A 19,284-nucleotide genomic window follows, 5' to 3' on the forward strand; every position below is an offset into this window, starting at 1 on the left:
ATCTAGTTTTTTTGTGAAATAATTAACTTGTATTTAAGTATCTAATACTTAGTTCACGCCAAACATTGTGGCGGCTTGGAATATCGCGCAAGCCCATTTTTAAGGCATAACAGGCGTAGGAAATGTGCACACATACTTGTGCTGAGAAATTAGTAGATCGCCGCCAAAGTTTGGTGGGAACTATTCAACTTAGACCGGCCATTAGGACATTTTAGAGTTTATGTCTTCACTCTATGTGTATATACCTAGTCAATAGGTAAGTAGCACTTATAACAAATTAGCACATGGCTACATTAGCTACTTCTTGCGTTACGCGGTTTCACTGAGCGACCGCAACTGGATATGGATTACTTTGTACCTATGTGAGTACTTGAAGTACAGGCTTAGTACACGATTAAGTACCTACTCTTTAGATATTCATTCACTGTCGAGAATCTAATTCAACGACAGCGTCCAGGGGCGTGATTTCCCTGCCGAAGCTGCGGGATTGTTCGAAAGAGTTACGACGGAAGACGACGGTTTTTAGTCAGTATTAGTCTGTCACTCCTTTACCGCTGACAACCCACAGCGGGTGGAGTCATTTGATGTTTTTTGACGTCTTTAAGGGTGCGTCCACATCTGGCGAATGCGCCGCGAATGCGCAGCACGCGAGCCGATCGCGAGCTGTCCGCAAGCTGCGCGCGTGCAGTCACTGCAATAGTTCGGTGCGCCTCTTTAGCGCAACTCACGCAAGGCTCGTATAGAGCGCGCGAGCGGCGCGCGATCTGCGCGCAATCAGTTCTCGCCCTTACAGTTCCGTATATTGGCTCAGTACTATCGAAGATGTCAGACGTCGCGCGCCGCCTGCGCGCCGCTCGCGTGCGGCGCTTAGGTCGCGCGCGAGCTGCGCGCGGGCGGCGCGGAAGCGGTGCACGAACAAAAATGCACGAACGCAGCTCGCGGACAGCTCGCGATCGGCTCGCGTGCTGCGCATTCGCGGCGCATTCGCCAGATGTGGACGCACCCTGAAAAAAAAATATGGGACGTGGTTTTGTCTCAGCCTAGATAAATAAATATTTGAAGCCTTCATAATTATTCGATTTTTTCTTTTTCCTTCTTATCCAGGTGCACGGAGTATTTCCCATGATATGCGTATAAAACTGCTGTCAGAAACCAGGTAACCTATGTATAGGTATTTATAATAAAAAAAAAATGAAACGACTTTATTAGAAAATAACACTCGTTTATTGATTAACACATTCAACCAATAATTAAAATGCAGATTAATTTCATAAATATTATGAGATCTTACACTTAATTAAGGCATTATTATCGTTAATAAATAAAATGTACAAGTAGATATGTAACGTTGACAACGAGAGAATGACCTATTAACTACAAAAAAAAAACACAAAAATCTTAAAAAAAAATATTATTAATATTTTTTTTTTTTACATTAATGTTTCAGTCATGTCATTTGAATTATTAACAATTCATGAATTCGCAAAAACAACATCAATTAAACAAAAAATAATTAACTTAAAAATGAAAAAATACACATTCAATACATAGGTAATTCTTATGGCCTTACTACAAAAACTTTAACCACTGTTTTACACTTGTCTAAAAAAAATGTGGCTCCAAAATGAACCATATGTCAACGTCATAATTTGTCATTTTTTTAGACAAGGCATAAACTGACGTTTAAAAGTTTTTGTGGTAAGACGGTTAATGTTTAAGTTATACAAAAACGTATAAAAATATATTTATGCATTTATTTGTGCTGTACCTACATAACTTTCTTAATATTTTTCTTCATACCGTACAAAATCTAACTTAATGGAGTATTTGACACCATAACAGAACCTTTACAAATCATAGCGTAATACCATCAATTGGTATTTCCCATAACATCATAAAAAATCCTAAAATCCTACATAACTATTATTATTTTACAAACTTCACTATAAACTTGAATGCTTACTTGCTTGATATAAAATATAACGTAAGAAAGGGAGAGAAGATAAATGTAAGTAAGTAATTTTAAAATTCCATATTGCTAAGAACATGATTTTATCGAATCAAAAATCAAGCAGAAAGGACGGTCAAAACGAAATTTAAGTTTACAATAAATAGAAAAAAGTTGAGCAAAGAAGACAAGCTCTATTCACATAGAAATTTTTTTTTATGCATGGAAGTTCGTCAAGTTCAAATTAAATTAACAAAATTAAAGACATACTATAATTAATTTAAATATAGCTATATTGGCACGAATTTTAACATAAGTACAGTCAGCGGCAAATAACTTTGGATATCTGAATTACACTCACAGATTAAAGTTTTGTTCATATTTATTTGAGTATCGTGAGGTCAATAGTTGCCAACTTCGGACAAGCCAAGATTGATTATACGGCTAGTTTCAGAAATGCAAAGTTATTTGGCGCATCCCTTTAAAAATTCTCATTTACCATAATACTGTACACTACAAACCAGGCACTTAAAATGACAATACTTACATTTCCATTTACACCTACATGGATTTGACTGGAAGACATAATTTAAAGTACAGACGCTAGAACATCAAGCTACAAATCTGTGAAATCCCAATTAATATTGAACCTTATAGGTACTACAGAGCTTAAGTTGAAATTCTATTAAAAATATCTTTCAAATTGCAGTAGCTTGATTGATGTGCTGGCCTCTGTACATATGACAGAAATATATAATCTACATGGAAAATGCCACAGAGTAAATGACGAATGGAGGACAAACAAGATTTTTTTACAAAACACTTTCCGACATTTTAGTTCCCATTTAAGAATGGACCTATTTTTTAGACGATTTGACAGTTAAATCTTCATAACAATGATCTGTAATGTTAACCCAATAAAAATGATGTATCGCGATCACCTTACAGTTTTGGTACATTATTGATTATTTCATATTGTTCAGCATATTTTTTTAAATAATGTTAACACTCCACCCCAACAATCAAACCTCAGGTAAAATTATTATTATTAGGCACTTCCATTTCTTTAAGTTTCTTGTACACATCCAACATGGTAGGTCTCTGTTGTCGCAGGAACTTGGTGCAGTGTAAGCCGATGGCGACGAAGGCGCGGCACATTGCGGGGCTCGCGTGGACGGAACCGCGGAGTACTGGGTCTTCTAGGGTCGCTGGAATTTATATACATATTTATTTATTATATATCAAATAGAAGATTTAAAATTTTTTTTTGTTTTTTTTTTTTTTAGGAATAAAAGAGTGGTCCTGAGTTATTGCGGTCGACTGTACCTAACAGAATTTAAGTTGTTTGAATCAACAGTTTGTGTTAAAGCTTGAAAGAGACTTACAATAAGTATAATAACTATTTCTTGATATTTTAGGGTTTCGGACCACACAGAGAAAAAATGGAGCCTATCTTAATTACCTGGGCAACTCAATAATCCTTGGTAAGATTGGTTGTCAGACTAGAAGCGACTGCCAAAGACGTTCAAATGACACCCGTGACCCTATATTTTATCGTGCTTTTCAAAGACTCACCCATATCCAAGCCCTGGTTGTACAGCTGATGCATGTACATGCTGAGCAGATGCTCGGGTCTTGCCTTGTCGATGGCGGGCAGGGCAGTGGCCACCTCCAGCATGACGACGCCGTAGCTGTTCTAATGATATCCTACCTATAGTTTACTACCTGACCTCCTCAACCCAGTTACTTGGGCAACCCAATACCCCTTGGTAAGACTGGTTGACGACTATTAACGACTGCCAAAGATATTCAAATGACAGCCAGGACCTACAGTTTACCGCGCTTTCCCAAACAAAAATGAACCTTTTGCTGTAAGGAATAAGGTCTAAAATGGCCTACAAACTCACCCATATCCAAGCCCTGGTTGTACAGCTGATGCATGTACATGCTGAGCAGATGCTCGGGTCTTGCCTTGTCGATGGCGGGCAGGGCAGTGGCCACCTCCAGCATGACGACGCCGTAGCTGAACACGTCGACGGCGGGGGAGAGCGAGCGGGCGCGGAGGTACTCGTCGGGGAGGTAGGGCTTAGTGCCGTATACTCTGTTGGGTAAGGTGCGTTTTAGAATGACAGATACGTAGATAGAATGTTGTTAATGGTACACCGATAGGACAATGTTGGTAGGAAGTAACCAACAAATATATATTTGTGAATACCATAATTATTATTTTGTAGATAACCTTTGGATGGAGCCGATTAGTATAGGAACTTTTTTTTTTTCAAACTGGCCTGTTGGAGCTGTTTTGAAATGTCAAGCTAGTTGCACCTTTCTAAGAAGTCTTATGGAGAAAAATAGACAAGAAACTCCATAGATACTTTTTTTGTAATTGAAGTGTTTACGTGACTTTTTTTATTTACACTATAAGTTTTTTTTTATATATCGGGTATGTCGTTCACAATCACATTAAATCATATCGCATATACTTTATGATATTCTATGGCGAATTGTAAAAAAAATAACCTAATCCATTCAGTGGTTTAACCACAGGAGTCATTTTTCGTTTTTATAATTTACAACATCATGGTGTAAAGCAGAGATAAAGTTAGGAGTATCGTATGTTTTGATCAGTTGACAGCTGTCAGTTTTCAAGGAAGAATTTCAGTTGTTTGTAATGACTGACTTTTATATGGTGTTCTAATTTTTGCACATTTTTATTCCATTATACTTCGGCCGTTCAGAGAATGCGTTCCTGACACCTATCAGTTAGTCACGACTAGTGATGGGCACAACATAACACTGAGTTCGTTACCGTTCCTTCAAAATGAACCGCCGCATTATTTTAAGATTATTTTCGTTTTAAATTGGCGGAATCATTTGTTTTATATTTTAGTTATTTAAGTGGAAACCAAAAAAAGGTAATATTCATATAATAAAATTGTTTTATTTATTCTTTGTTACAAGTACATTGAATTGAATGTGCGAACAGAATATTAATCAGACTCCGATTTGCTTGAGGAGGTGGTGTCTTCATCATCATCTTCGCCTACATGTATAATTATATTATTATCAATAACAGAATCAATCCTGATATCTCGGTCTAACAAAAGCCGGGTAATCAAATAAAAACAGATCGAAAACACTTGAAAAACGTGGTCTATGCGCACGAAACGACAACGGACGACTGTTTTAGCGTCACAAAATGGCGGCCCATAACGCCATTTGGGGTTACCATTTTTAATCTAAGTATAAAAATGCGGTTTGGTCATAGTTTTATTTTTATATTTCATAAACGTTATAATTAAGTCTTATAGTCCATTATTTTCCAATTCTTAAAAAGAAAATCAAAACGTATTATTTTATATTATAACTGTATAAGAACAGATTACGATACTTGCCTGTTATTTTTAGCACAGCACTACAAAATATAAACCGCTGACATAACCTTGTAATAGCGCAGTATAGATTTAGAAAAATATTGTTTACCAAGTTATTTGACACTCAGTTTGGCACAAAATTATAACATTCATTGATTATTGATATAATAATGTTGTTTTAATGCTCCTCAATTGTTAAAACGGTAAACAACCAGCAAAAATATTTTTATCGTAACTGCAACGCCATTGCAAAGTTACGTCGTCAGTTCAATCGCGACGTGTCAGGAACGCATTCTCTGAATGGCCGAACTATAACTTTGTTTGAAAAAAACATTTTTTTTATTTTTACGTATTTTTCTTTTATCTTTGTGTTAATCGACATATATTAACCAGTATACTAACGCATTTCATTTAATGTGATTATGAACGACACACCCGATATACTATCCATAAGAAAATTATAAAACGCAAATACTAGTTAATTCTGCAAACAATTGTATTGTAAGTAAACAGTGTCAAATAAAATGTTAAAATCATCATCTGCTTCCACTCGTTTTAGGTGGATCGTCGTAATATAAAAGTTATTTAATTAAATAATTGTACGCTACTTTCATCTATACTTACTTGGAAACCTTAACATCAGACCGCTCATCCCCATAAGGTCCCTTCCTGGCCAGCCCAAAGTCTCCAATCCTGGGCATGAGGCATGTATCCAGGAGTATGTTCGCTGGTTTTATATCCCCATGTATTAGTGGAGTTCCGGCCATCGTGTGTAGGAATGTTAGTCCTCTGAAAATGGTCAGATAAAATTAAATATATAATTTAGTTTGGTATTTTTAAAAGTAATATTTGTTTTTTTTAGGTTAATGAAATAAGTACTTTTCACGTGAAATTACATTGGATTGCACTCAAAATTTCAAGGACAGAAATGTCAGAACAATTTCTGGGATTCAAAAGAGTATATATGTAGCTTCAGACTACGATAAATTGATTGCAATGATATTCAAATGGATAATTTGAAGATGACAAATCAATACAAAAATATGCCATTTAAAACAGGAATTGACTTTCAAAAACACATGAAATACTTATTCTAATTTTAAAAATATTTATATTCGTTATAGGAAGTGATTAGAATTTTGTTGCCATATAAATAAAACAAAATTCAAATGTCAAATTTCTTACCTAGCAACACCATGAACTATGTTATATCTTTGAGACCACGATAACGGCGGGTGATGAGTTTTGCCCCTTAGTCTTTGTTCTAACGAACCGCCAGCCATTAATTGGTATACTAAGCATGCTTCTGGACCTAAAACAAATAAAATAAAAAATTAGTTCAAAAATCACGAAGAAAGGAATCATGAGCGGAGATGCCATTAGGCAGGTAGGTCAGGCGCCTTCTTGTAGGTCAAATAACTTAAGGTATCAGTTACTAGTACACTAACGTTCGAGTCCTTTGAGACATCTATCAAAGTTTGCACTTGATTTCTTGGTGATTTGGTTTTAAAATGAAAGACGTAGTTCCCAAGAAGGCGTATAAAGGCGAACATAGTTACATTCCTAGTCCGCTGAACCCCCGCCTTTTTGCGCGCTTCTTAGGAGATTTTCTATTATAGCATCTCCGCTAGTCACAAAATGACTCTCCATGAACAAAATACAGTATGTTGTCGTGCCGGTACTGGTTGAGGCACATCTCGCCACTAGTACATACCTCCGAGCGAGTACCCGTAGAGCGGCAGTATGTTGTCGTGCCAGTACTGGTTGAGGCACATCTCGCCACTAGTACATAACTCAGTATGAGACAAGCTTACCTCCGAGCGAGTACCCGTAGAGCGGCAGTATGTTGTCGTGCCGGTACTGGTTGAGGCACATCTCGCGAATCAGTTCTTTGTTTCGGTCGTTATTGTCGCGAAGACGTTTTACTGCTACTGTAAGATGCTTCCATTCACCTGAAAACACAATTTATGTATTGTATACAAACAAAGATAATATATTTTGTATGGCCAACTTAGCTAACATGTATAGCAATGAGTTAAAAGGTCGTGCTTGCGAATGTACTGTACGTGTAATGTGTAGTATAAGTTCTGTAACTAATACTTACGCCTTCAATAAGGTACGCATGTAAGAGAAGTCAATCTTGCAATACACAAATTACATAATCTTTTGACCATCTTGACCAGTCGTTACGGGTGGTTAGTGTAGTCAGCAAGCCAAAAAGCTTGTGAGCTAGCTTTATAAATTAATTTAATTGGTTGGCACCGGTAACTCGAGGTCAGATAGGCAGTCGATTCATATAAGACACTGGTACAGCTGCATCTAGTTAGGTTGGGAGCCGATAGAGGTATATAGTTGGAAAAACGTTAGGCAAATGATAACCTAATATTCTGAATAACCTGTGTATCTCATCGCATTATTTAATCAGTATCTTTTACCAAATAAACCACGAAAATGAAACATACCTTTAAAAACCTGTCCAAACCCGCCCCTCCCCAACAGGTTACTATCAGACCAGTTGCCGGTGGCCTCCTTCAACTCTTCATAACTGATCCTTGGTACAGCAGACACGTTGCGCATGATCTCATCATCTTCATTGCCTTTCTCGCCTTGCGTTGATGATGTCTGAATTAGGGAGAATAGATTTTGAACTTTATTTTGATGGGTTTAAGGTTGATTTTGAGCTTCGGTTGGTATATATAGTCAATGTTTGTAAAATTATGTGTGGTTGCTTTTAGTGAATTATTGTGTTTATAGATTTGGTGTTTGGGAAGCCGAGCCCAACATAGTTGGGAAAAGCGTCGGTAGATAATGATAGATTCTGTGTTTGGCATTGTGTTCATATTGTAAAATTATTATAAATATTTATTCTTTCAAATTAAATGTGTTTAACAATATATTTATTATTTTTAATTAAATGTATGTTTTTCATCTTATGAAGTTACCTAACTAAATATAATTTTAGAAATGAGATAATAGGCTTTTGGTAAATCAAAATTAAAAATGATTTATTCAAACTTGGCTGCAAGACAGCACTTTTCGAACGTCAGGAATTTACATAAGACAGCCCCCAAAACGCCCACCCTTCACCCGGTAGGCCCGTTTACTATATTTTTTATATCCAATTTTCAAACCGAAAAGTTTTAAGATAATAACTGACGTTTATGTTGTCGATTAAGTTGGGCCTAAGCAAACAGGAAGTTTAACTTTTTGTGAATCGACTACAAGCACCATCGTTGAAATGAATATCAAGTACAAAATACAAAGAATTTAAATTACTCGTCACACCACAACAATACAAGTACAAAATCACATACTTTACCTACATGCGCACAAACACAAAGCCATTGAACCGAATGATTCACTACAAATATGCATTTAAATAATTGAATTGAAATTCATTGAACAACAATGATATCATAGGATAGGATCAGTGAATGAGTAGTGTGACCACAAGTTACCTCTGCCTTGGTACATAAAGGGCTTACAAAGGAACATGATGCGTTTTAGTCAGTAAGAGTATGACACTCCCTCACGCTGCTAACCTACAGAGGGAGGGGTCATTTGATGATTTACCTTGCTTATGTCCGTGCTTGTTTCGTAGTTTGGCGACGGTGAGTTCCCATTTTGTATCCTGCTCGTTGTTGGTAGATGGACACCCTGGAATTAGAAACAAAACGAAATATTAGATATACTACATACGCACTAGATCAATTGACACATTTAACTCATCGTGACGAGTTCCTCCGAGTTTCGAGTGGTAGGTATATTAATTTGGTACAAGCAGTTACTTGAACATTTTTATCAGTCAAAAACAAGAAAGTCTGACAACCAGTCTTACCAAGGAGTACCTAATTAGACCGGGTAACTGGACTGGTGGCCGATCTCAATATTTGAGAAAAAGAGAGATTGACGATGAATTGGAGAAATGAACCCTTGAGTCTAATCTAAATTTAAGCTGTGCTAAGGACATTATAGACAGCTACATTCATAACCTACCATTATCTACTTGCATTATTCGCTTAAAAAATAACGAGAATGACTATTGCATATTGCATTTGTAATGTATGCACTCATTATAAGGATGTCATTGAACATACTTTATCTCTTCATGATACAAACAAGCATGCAGCTGTGGTTATTATTATCATCGTAAATATATCATATACACTAATATTCGTATCAAAACAAAAAGAAAATGACAAACTCCTGACTATTTTTTTTTAAACATCCATAAACCAGAAATCAGGTTATTAAGTTCAAAACTCAGGTAAAAACGGCTGATGCAATATTTTATCCCAATGATTTTGGGTCGGATTTCGTGGTTGTATATTCTAATAAGGGAATCTTATCATTTTATTTAAGTAGTTAATTTATATTTCAGATTCGTGGTTTGTGGTCAGCAAAAGGAATTTGATATTTTGGTTTTTACTTTTAGGTACTCAAAAATAATTAATGCCCAATCCTTCTCCGTGTGAGCGGGGGCCTGTGCCCAACAGTGGGACGATAAGAAAGGTTGTAACAGTAACTCAAAAATATCCCAACAAGGCAAAAAAAATTTAGCTAGCCAAAAATATTTGAAACTCGCCGTTTTCCCGCGGTTTCAGTCGCGTCTAGCGGGGACTGTAGCCCGTACCCGGATAACATAATACCTAGGTACACATTTTTTGTTCGCAAACAATTTTGGTGGAACTTTGAAGAGAAACCTAGCTTGAACAAGTTCCTTTACCTCTATATCAACGGCGGATCCAGGGGGTAGGTCACAAGGTCATGACCCCCCCCTGGGCCAGGTTCAGGACCTAAGAGGACCAATAATTGAAATGGTTAAACACGATGTTTTCAGTTTTTGTTATAAGTATAAGATAATTTTTATTCCGAGTGAATAGGTAGATACCTACATAGTTACAGGTAGAGTAGTTTTGCTGAAGAATTCGTGCTCGCAACGCTCACTCTCTATTCTTTATTTACTCTTTATCCGTACCCAAAAGGAGGAAACGGGATCCTGTTACTAAGAATCCGCTGTCCGGGTTGTCTACATTACATGCTGTATCTCATGCAGGGCCGTCTTAACCTATGGTGCAGGGTGTGCGAATAACCCGGGCGCCTCGGTCTCAGGGGCGCCGCGGGACGCCCCACCACCAGGAAATTTCGAAGAAATTACACCCGTTCGATAAGGAAGTTCCACATTGTATCATGATACTGACAAAAAAGTCGCCTTCGCTTTGTTGGATCGATCATTTTGATTATTTTTAACTTTTAACATCCTCCAACTAAGTGAAAAAATTCTAGCTCGCTACGCTCGCGAGTAAATGACTATGTCTGTACTGTATTTCTGATTATTTATTATTTTTAATGACGCACCGAATCAACGAACACAAATGGCACTCTCTCTAATCACGGTTCCTTTTTATTTGTACGTAATTCCCAGTCTGATTTGTGAGTCTTCAAACAAATAATTCAAAAAAGTTCGCGCTCGCTGCGCTCGCGGCTACTTGTTGCTTTACAATGTATTTAATCAGGTGCTTTTGTGTCGTAGGTTCAAAAAATTTCGCGCTCGCTTCGCTCGCGCAATATCATATATACCTTGCTTTCATTACTTCATAAGTCAAATATAACAAAAAAATATATTAATGGAGTCCTCAAAAACAAAACAGTTTGCGCTTCCGACTGCTTGTTACTTTACAGCGCTTTTTAAAACTTATGTATGAACTTTTTGTGTCCCAAAATTAAAAAAATTTGCGCGCTCGCTTCGCTCGCGCTCATTTTTACAATAACGTAGTCCTGTCTCGACTTTCATAACTTAAATCTGGCCAACAGTTTGAGCCTACAATGATTCGGAAACATTTTTATAAGTCCTTTACCTACCAAAAAAGTGACTTTCGTTCGAACGTTCTTATTTATATTCCTTTTGATTTTGAGTAGTACATATTGTATGTACTACTCAAAATCTTTCAATAGATACATAAGTGGCGCTTGGGTGATGATTGCACCGAGGCGCTACATGAGCTAGAGACGGCCCTGATCTCATGAACCCTTACCAATAGTAAGACAATTGAAGTTTTCACAGAAAATGTTTTACTGTTGCTGCAATAAAAAAAACGTACGCGCCCTTTTCTACGTACACAATACTTTTCAAACGTTTAGTCTTCAACCTGAAAAAATTCTCGCGCTTGCTATGATCGCACTTTCTTGTATTTGTGCTGTCTATTTGTTATACAGCAAGAAAGCGTTTTCATCTACTTTTAGTCCTCGAACTGAAAAAAAATTTTCGCGCTCGCTTCGCTCGCGCTTTTTCAATTTCACGTCTGTGATTCTGTCCAAGAAATCGCGTTCGCTCAGCTCGGACCATTTTCTACATAAAAACACTTTTTTAACCTTAGTCCTCGACCTGAACAAAAATTTTCGCGCTCGCTTCGCTCGCGCTTTTTTGTTTGGCACGTGTGTGTAGTATAAATACGAGAAATTGCGCTCACTCTGCTCGGGCCATTTTCTACATGAAAACACTTTTCTTCACATTCGTAAAAATTTCGAGCTCGCTACGATCGCGCTTATTGTATTTATACTACTACTTTTAATATTAACAGATCTATACGCTACAATATAATATTTTTTGTGACTTGACCACGACTTTGTGACCCCCCCCTGGTGCCGAAACTGGATCCGCCCTTGCTCTATATACATATATACGAGTATATAACCTATAATTATGTTTTATAACCGCCAATAACAGATAGTAAAGCTTTATTCCGCGAATAGGTCAGGTCAACGGCTGTGGAATGACGCCATAGGCATTCCCAATACATACAAATAAACAGCTATTAATATTTCCTATTTTCTAATAGACAATAATGTTTTCCTATAAATACACATATCCGACTTCGAACCTAGGGTTTGTTGGGTGATTAAACATGCAGCTCACTCGATTAGAATTGCATAATTTAGTTTGTTCTCAAAAAAGAAAGAGCTATTAATTTGCAGAGATGTGCTGCATACATCTTTTTTTATTATTTCACAAGTAACTAGCTTTTTATCGCGGCTACAGATAAGTTTAGGGGGCTGTTCGTCCCGTGTCCTGATAAAATATATGTTACTCGCAGATAATGTAGCTTTTCATGATTTATGTTTTTCAAGTTTCAAGTTTTTCAAGTTCAAGGGGCTGTCTTTTGTGATGTTCAAAAAGTGCTGATTTTCATTTGATTTTTTCAAATAAGTTCAGTAGTTTCGGAGCCTTTAGTGTACAAATAAAAAATATGTTTCTCATTAATATTTATATTGGTATACATTTTAATTTCGACCATTCAGTGGTATCGTTGAGGGAAGAAAGTACATCGGTTGCATAAAAACTTCTCCGCTACGCTTTAGTCAAGTGTCATCCTTAGTAGGTGCACTTTTTTGCAAATGTGATCTCAAACATTAATGGCGTCCACGGCCGATTTCAGCCACGGCGGCTGTTCTCATTTAAGGAGATCAGCCAGCTGCGCAGGACATATTATAGTGCAAGAGCATTTGCGCAGACACAGGTGCACTCCCTATTCCTTCACTCTCATAGCCCGATGGGACGGCAATCCGACACGACCGGAAAGAGATCAGGCGCAGGACCGACATTTACGTGCTCTCCGATGCACGGGTGAATCAACCACCAACTTCCAGACTACGGGCTGCTTTGTGAAAGTTTAAGAAAACCCACAAAGCGATTTCGGCCCGACCCGGGAATCGAACCCGAGACCTCGAGCACAGCAGTCGCGGTTGCGACCACTAGACCAACGAGGCAGTCAAACATTAAACCGGTTTTGATTACTTGGGATTTATCGCTAATTTTCCTGTTATGTTTTCGGAATGGCCTAAGGAAAACTATCAATGCGTTTTACTGGCTTATAGCCAATTAGTTTACTGTAGTATAAACAATGATGTCAATGTGTTACGGATGCTAGCTATAAGATTTCTTTTAGTGTATACTTTTTATACTAATACATAGAATTAAAGATTTTATTGTTTGTTGACACATCGATGGAATTTCGAAATTCTAGAACAGTTTAGCGTATTTCTGAGAAATATTTTTGTCACTAACTTCCTTAGAAATACGTCAATACATTCATAAGTATATACGCCATTTACCTATATCTTACATATTATGTAGGTATATGTTCTGCTAAGGGAATACCAGCCTACAATTCTTTCCTGTATGATTCTGTAGAAATCAATGACACACTGGTTATCGCTGAAGACGTAAGTATAGTTTGCGTAAAATCTATACTAATATATTATAAAGCTGAACAGTTTGTTTGTTTGTTTGAACGCGCTAATCTCAGGAACTACTGGTCCGATTTGAAAATTTCTTTCAGTGTTAGATAGCCCATTTATTGAGGAAGGCTATAGGCTACTTTTTATCCCGGTACGGGAAGTAGTTCCCACGGGATGCGGGTAAAACCGCTGGCAGAAGCTAGTGAGTTTATAAATAAAGTGCGTCCTTTACCCAAGATCCCTGTTCCTACCCTTCCCAGTAATTTCCGTCCAATTTCCATTTTACCTTTTCTTTCTAAGGTGCTTGAGGCTTGTGCCCATAAGCAGTTCTCTCGTTTTATATCTGTCAATAAAGTTATCAGCCCTTTCCAATCCGGCTTTAGGCCTGGGCATAGCACCTGCTCTGCTCTCCTTAAAGTGACTCGCGATATTCGAACAAGCATGGAGGAAGCCAAGCTCACAGTGCTGGTGTTAATTGACTTCTCGAATGCGTTCAATACAGTCAGTCACGATCTCCTGATACACATCCTATCCTTCTACAAGGTGTCTTCTCAAGCGCTGGATTGGTTCATGTCTTATCTTCAGGACCGCCAGCAGTCAGTACGAGTTGATGAAGTGACATCAAATTGGTGCAAACTGGATGCTGGTGTGCCACAAGGCGGTATTCTTTCTCCACTTTTATTTTCAATTTTTATAAATCTCCTAACTCTTGAACTTCAGTCTGCGTATCATCTTTATGCTGATGACTTGCAATTATATCGTCACTCCAGCCTCGAGGGTTTATCTGCTACAATCATGGAATTAAATAACGATCTAGCTGGGTTGAAGAGCTGGGCTGATAGGTTTGGAGTGGCGGTAAATCCTGGCAAGTGCCAAGCTATTTTAGTTGATAGTAGTCGCATTATGCAAAGAGTGGATTTAAGCAGCTTACCTCTGGTACAATTTGATGGTATGAAAATCCCTTATAACTCAAGCGTGAAAAACCTGGGCTTACATATCGACACTACGTTAAGCTGGCAATCTCATATTGGGAGTGTTAGCCAGAAGGTAACAGGTTTGCTGCGCTACTTTTATCGGTTAAGAAACCTTCTCCCGTTCAACGTGAAAGCGATGCTTGTGCGAACCTTGATCTTTCCCATAATTGACTATGGTGATGTTTGCTTCTATGACCTGAATGCAGATCTGCTCAATAAACTTGACCGGCTTCTCAACAGTTGCATTCGATTCGTTTTTAATCTTCGCAAGTACGATCATGTGTCTGCTTATCGAGAACAGCTTAGATGGCTGCCAATTAGGCAAAGGCGTGAGATGAGAGCATTAACTACTCTATTTTCCATTCTTCATACTCCTTTTTCACCTCCTTATTTATCATGCCACTTCCAGTTTTTGTGTTCTCAACATAACAGAAATTTGCGTTCCTCCAACAACCGTCTACTCCAATGTCCCTCACATCGCACAGATTTCCTTCATTCCTCCTTTTTTTGTCCAATCTATTCTTTTATGGAACAAGTTGCCCTCGGAAATTAGGATGGTAAATAGCCGATTGACTTTCAAATTGAAGCTTCGTGAGTATCTTCACCAGAGTTTGCAGAATTGACAAAACTGTGCATTTGATTTTGTGTCATTTATATATGTATTAAAGTTTATTTAATATTATATATTTATATATATGTGTATGTATAATAAGTCTATGTTACAGTCAGTCAGGCAGTCAGGTCAGGCAAGTACCAATGCAACTTTTCTAAGTCTGTATGTACTTTCTAAGTATATCTTAGACACCATTGGCTGTGTTTCGGATGGCACGTTAAACTGTAGGTCCCGGCTGTCATTGAACATCCTTGGCAGTCGTTACGGGTAGTCAGAAGCCAGTAAGTCTGACACCAGTCTAACCAAGGGGTATCGGGTTGCCCGGGTAACTGGGTTGAGGAGGTCAGATAGGCAGTCGCTTCTTGTAAAGCACTGGTACTCAGCTGAATCCGTTTAGACTGGAAGCCGACCCCAACATGATTGGGAAAAAGGCTCGGAGGATGATGTATAATAAGTCTATGTACGTTTATATATTTTCGATTTGTCTTATATACATATTTAGTGCACCTGCCATGGAATTTCTCCTTCACCTAAAGGTTGACTGGTAGAGAACGCCTAAGGCGTTAAGTCCGCCTTTGTACATTGTTTTTTTGTAAAATGTGTGCAAAAAGTATAATAAATAAATAAACATAATTTACTATGTACATATTCATATGTAGGTACCTATTTAGGCAACCTTCTTCAAAGAGTTGTACTTGTACCTACTTTCTACATATAAATAACCAGCTATCCGCTGGGTTTCACCCGCGTCCCGAGGAAACTAATTCCCTCACATGGATAAAAAGTAGTCTTTATGTTATTCTGATATAGTTGTAGTAGTGTTGTAGTAAGCTATATTGTTGCCAAGTTTCATCAAAATTCTATCAGCCGTTTGAGCGTGATGAAATAACAAATACGCACACACACAAACTTATGCATTATAAAACATTACATAGTAGGATTTGCTGTCTAAAGAGGGTAGCATAGCTTACCAAAAGATAAGTTATATTATAAGTAGGTATCTAGACTTTAACCTGGCAACTCAGGTTGATTCAAAATACCACTTTCTCACCTTCATTTCATCTTGAGCAAACAGGTTTTAATGCCAGATGGGTAACTTGTTGGCGGGTTGACCTTCTTTTATTGTTTTAAGAAAAATAATAATAAAGATTCATCCTTACTTTTTACTGCAGTTTTTTAATTGATATATTTGTTTCTTGGTCCTTAAAGGCTCTAAAAATATTGAACCGATTTTTCAAATTATTTCACTGGCATGCTACTCTCGGGGTTTTATGTCAGTAGATTTTAGAAATAATGTACTACGCTAACCCGATACTCACAATACTTATGTCTTATTGCTAATGTGACTTAATTATAATGTGATTTAAATACATTACATACCTTTTCAATCAACATGACAGGCAGAGGAATTGAACCAAAGTTGCCATCACTCTTTTGTGAACTCTTCTTATATGAACTATCTGAAATTATTAAATTAAATAATATTTGTTAGTATTTATCTTCATTTTAAATATTTACACAAATATATATTTTTTTTTATAATAATTACATATAAAAAGTTAGGTAATAGTTATGGCGGAAAAATATTTGCTAACCCAAATGGCTTGGGAACATAGCAGGTAGAAGTACGCTGCCATAGTTTTTTTTTTTCTTTATTTACCAACTGTAAACATTATATCATGTAATTAAAAACAATCATTTGGCAGTACAGCCTGTCTCCTGGGCCACGTTACCATGGCGGCTATGCAGAAAAGTACTCTTACATTTAATTTTTTTTTAAGTTTTCTATAGTGTGTATTTAATGTTTTACTAAAATAAAATATTTCCGAATAAGTATATTTTTTAAGGCCATAAAAATATTTTAAATAAAATTGTTTAGCACTTTCATGTTGGAAAAACAAATTTTCTAGTCTTATTAGATTTATTAGGAACATTTTTCAAATTATTTAAGTGATGTGAACATACTTTATCATGTGGTAGAAAAATTAGTATTATTAGCATAATTCCTGAGCCTAACAGTGATAATGAGTAAATAAAATACTGATATATCTGCAGTCTGCTTGTTGTTATGTAATATTTTCTGTATATATGTGTATGTAATACATATCATATCAATATTGTTAGTATTACTTTTTATCAACCACCTTTGGATATTGATATTATATTACTGTAACAGATTTTACATATCAACACCTTAAGGTGAAAAAGTAAGAAATGCAATTCTGCTCAATTTATTTTGTTTCTAGGAATGCAACATTGCAAAGCTCAACCTACTTTTCCTCCTGATAAGATTTTTAGATTTTTAAACCTCTATTTATAGCAATAAAATAATAATTTAAATATCACACACTACAGCATGATGTTATTATTTTTTTCAACTATTCATCAGAACTTGCATTAACTTGTCTAATCAGTGAAACTGAACTGTACACAAATATCAACAATATTCTCCAAAGTGACTGAACTATAGAGCTATGTAATATAATTTAATATTGATATGATATGATAAATTAATCTTGATTTTGTCATGGGCCTTTATTAAAATTTTAATCACCTAGTGATACACCTGAATCATCAGGAGTTCAATGTATGAACTCATTTTTTAACACTATACATGGTGTTTCCTTTTGACCAAATTCAGAAAAAGGTGGTGCTCAGTTTAAGTATTTACGTTGTTATCTTGTGTTTGGCTGATCCGAGTGTGATGCAGTGTTCGGCATAGCACATGTCAAAGTTAGGAGGTATATGTTTATTTAACGCTCAGGTTTTACATATACTATTGAGGACAGTAAATTTTTTTGGAGAAGTAACTCATGTTTTCTACTGCTTACAACTTTAACAAAATAAAATTACTATTTGAATATTATTTAATATTAGTGAAACTATACATGATGTTCCTTTGTCAAACTGGTTTTTAGTAAATAAAAAAATACAAGATACCTACCATGAATAACAGCAGTTTTCCTTTCCCTCGCACTGTTAGAGTTTATATGTTTACTTAATAATTTATGGAAGTCACTGTTAACAACCGGCTTCAGGCAGATTAACGCTGGCATGTGCTTCATTTTGTATAGTAAAATAAAAAGTTCTTCTACTCTATGGTTCAGCTGACCCCATCTTGTGAATAGCTGGTTAGTTGGTGATATAGCCTGGCGTCTTGCTGTTTGTTCTATGTCCTAAAAATGTATTTATTGTCATAAAAATATATAAAAATAACACATGGTATGGTAAATGGTCTAATTTGCATAGAGTTAATTTTTTCCATTTTTTTTTTGTTTTACAAATACAATTTAATCTATCAGTTTAAACTACTGAACTGATTCGCAGTGAGGGTTTCAATGAATACTGAGTGATAGGAACAGATATACATATGAGGTAATTAAGATAATAATCTACGTTTGGGTTTTTTGTCATACTTTAACCGCATGGATGGTCTCTAGCACCTCATGACGCACATAACATTAAAGCAGTTGGAAATTCCGAGAAAGCTCGTTTTAAAGACGTTTTGCAGCGAGGAAATACCCAATCTTTGCAATTTATGATCATTACTTACGTTTACTTCAAACGCTGAATATTGCATCCAATTGCCTGCTAACTCCTTCCAATAGTCTTCTATGTCGAGGAGTCTGCATAGTTCCTTATTAATCTCGAAAGGTAGCTCGTAAATGTACATTTTTGTTGCCACAAAACTACGTAATTTGACCGCAATAGGTCATCAACACAACCACCACACAAAATCACTTGTTGCACACTGTCAGTGTCACCTGTCACTGGCATGTAGTTGACAATGACATTTGACGATGACACAACTGACTTTGACATTACATTACATGATAATAGTGACATTCAAAACATCGTTCAAAAACTGTAAGATAAACTGGACTGATCGCATGCGTGGAATTTATTGTATTGTGAGCATGAGCACAATATTGGTTTTATATTTAATTAAAACATACCATAATAACAAAAGTATTTAAATCTGTACGGTTTTACGATAAACGCATCGGATAAACGTCGTTCAGATTTTTTTCACAAGACACGTGATGTACAATACAAAATGTCAGTGACATTATTTTAGGGGTCTGTAAGTTATCACCAAATCCACACTTCTTAGAAACTATAAAAAATTAAATCAGT

The 19,284-nt window shown here is 36.5% G+C and overlaps 1 protein-coding gene across 1 annotated transcript; it reads right to left on the reverse strand.

The window, feature by feature from the left end:
- Window positions 1–1,205: 1,205 nt before the first annotated feature.
- Window positions 1,206–18,897, reverse strand: LOC124641980 (serine/threonine-protein kinase pelle). The gene is made up of 11 exons (XM_047180264.1): window positions 18,701–18,897; window positions 18,092–18,323; window positions 16,528–16,607; window positions 8,896–8,979; window positions 7,785–7,944; window positions 7,137–7,274; window positions 6,508–6,634; window positions 5,947–6,111; window positions 3,856–4,049; window positions 1,711–3,156; window positions 1,206–1,561 (listed from the first exon to the last, which is right to left on the reverse strand). Exons 1-10 carry the CDS (start codon window positions 18,818–18,820, stop codon window positions 2,978–2,980), a joined length of 1,479 nt encoding a protein of 492 aa, XP_047036220.1. The 5' UTR covers window positions 18,821–18,897; the 3' UTR covers window positions 1,206–1,561; window positions 1,711–2,977.
- Between the last annotated feature and the right edge of the window lie 387 nt (window positions 18,898–19,284).

This window comes from Helicoverpa zea, chromosome 23 (genome assembly GCF_022581195.2).
Source record: "Helicoverpa zea isolate HzStark_Cry1AcR chromosome 23, ilHelZeax1.1, whole genome shotgun sequence".
Classification (NCBI taxonomy): Eukaryota; Metazoa; Arthropoda; class Insecta; order Lepidoptera; family Noctuidae; genus Helicoverpa; species Helicoverpa zea.

Excerpts from the sequence above, each read along its gene's own strand:
- LOC124641980 (XM_047180264.1), bottom strand. The coding sequence starts at position 18,820 with ATGTACATTTACGAGCTACCTTTCGAGATTAATAAGGAACTATGCAGA. Across the intron at positions 7,945-8,895 it reads CAAGCACGGACATAAGCAAG|ACATCATCAACGCAAGGCGA; the intron begins GTAAATCATCAA and ends TCCCTAATTCAG. Across the intron at positions 4,050-5,946 it reads TCTGATGTTAAGGTTTCCAA|AGTATACGGCACTAAGCCCT; the intron begins GTAAGTATAGAT and ends CTTACCCAACAG.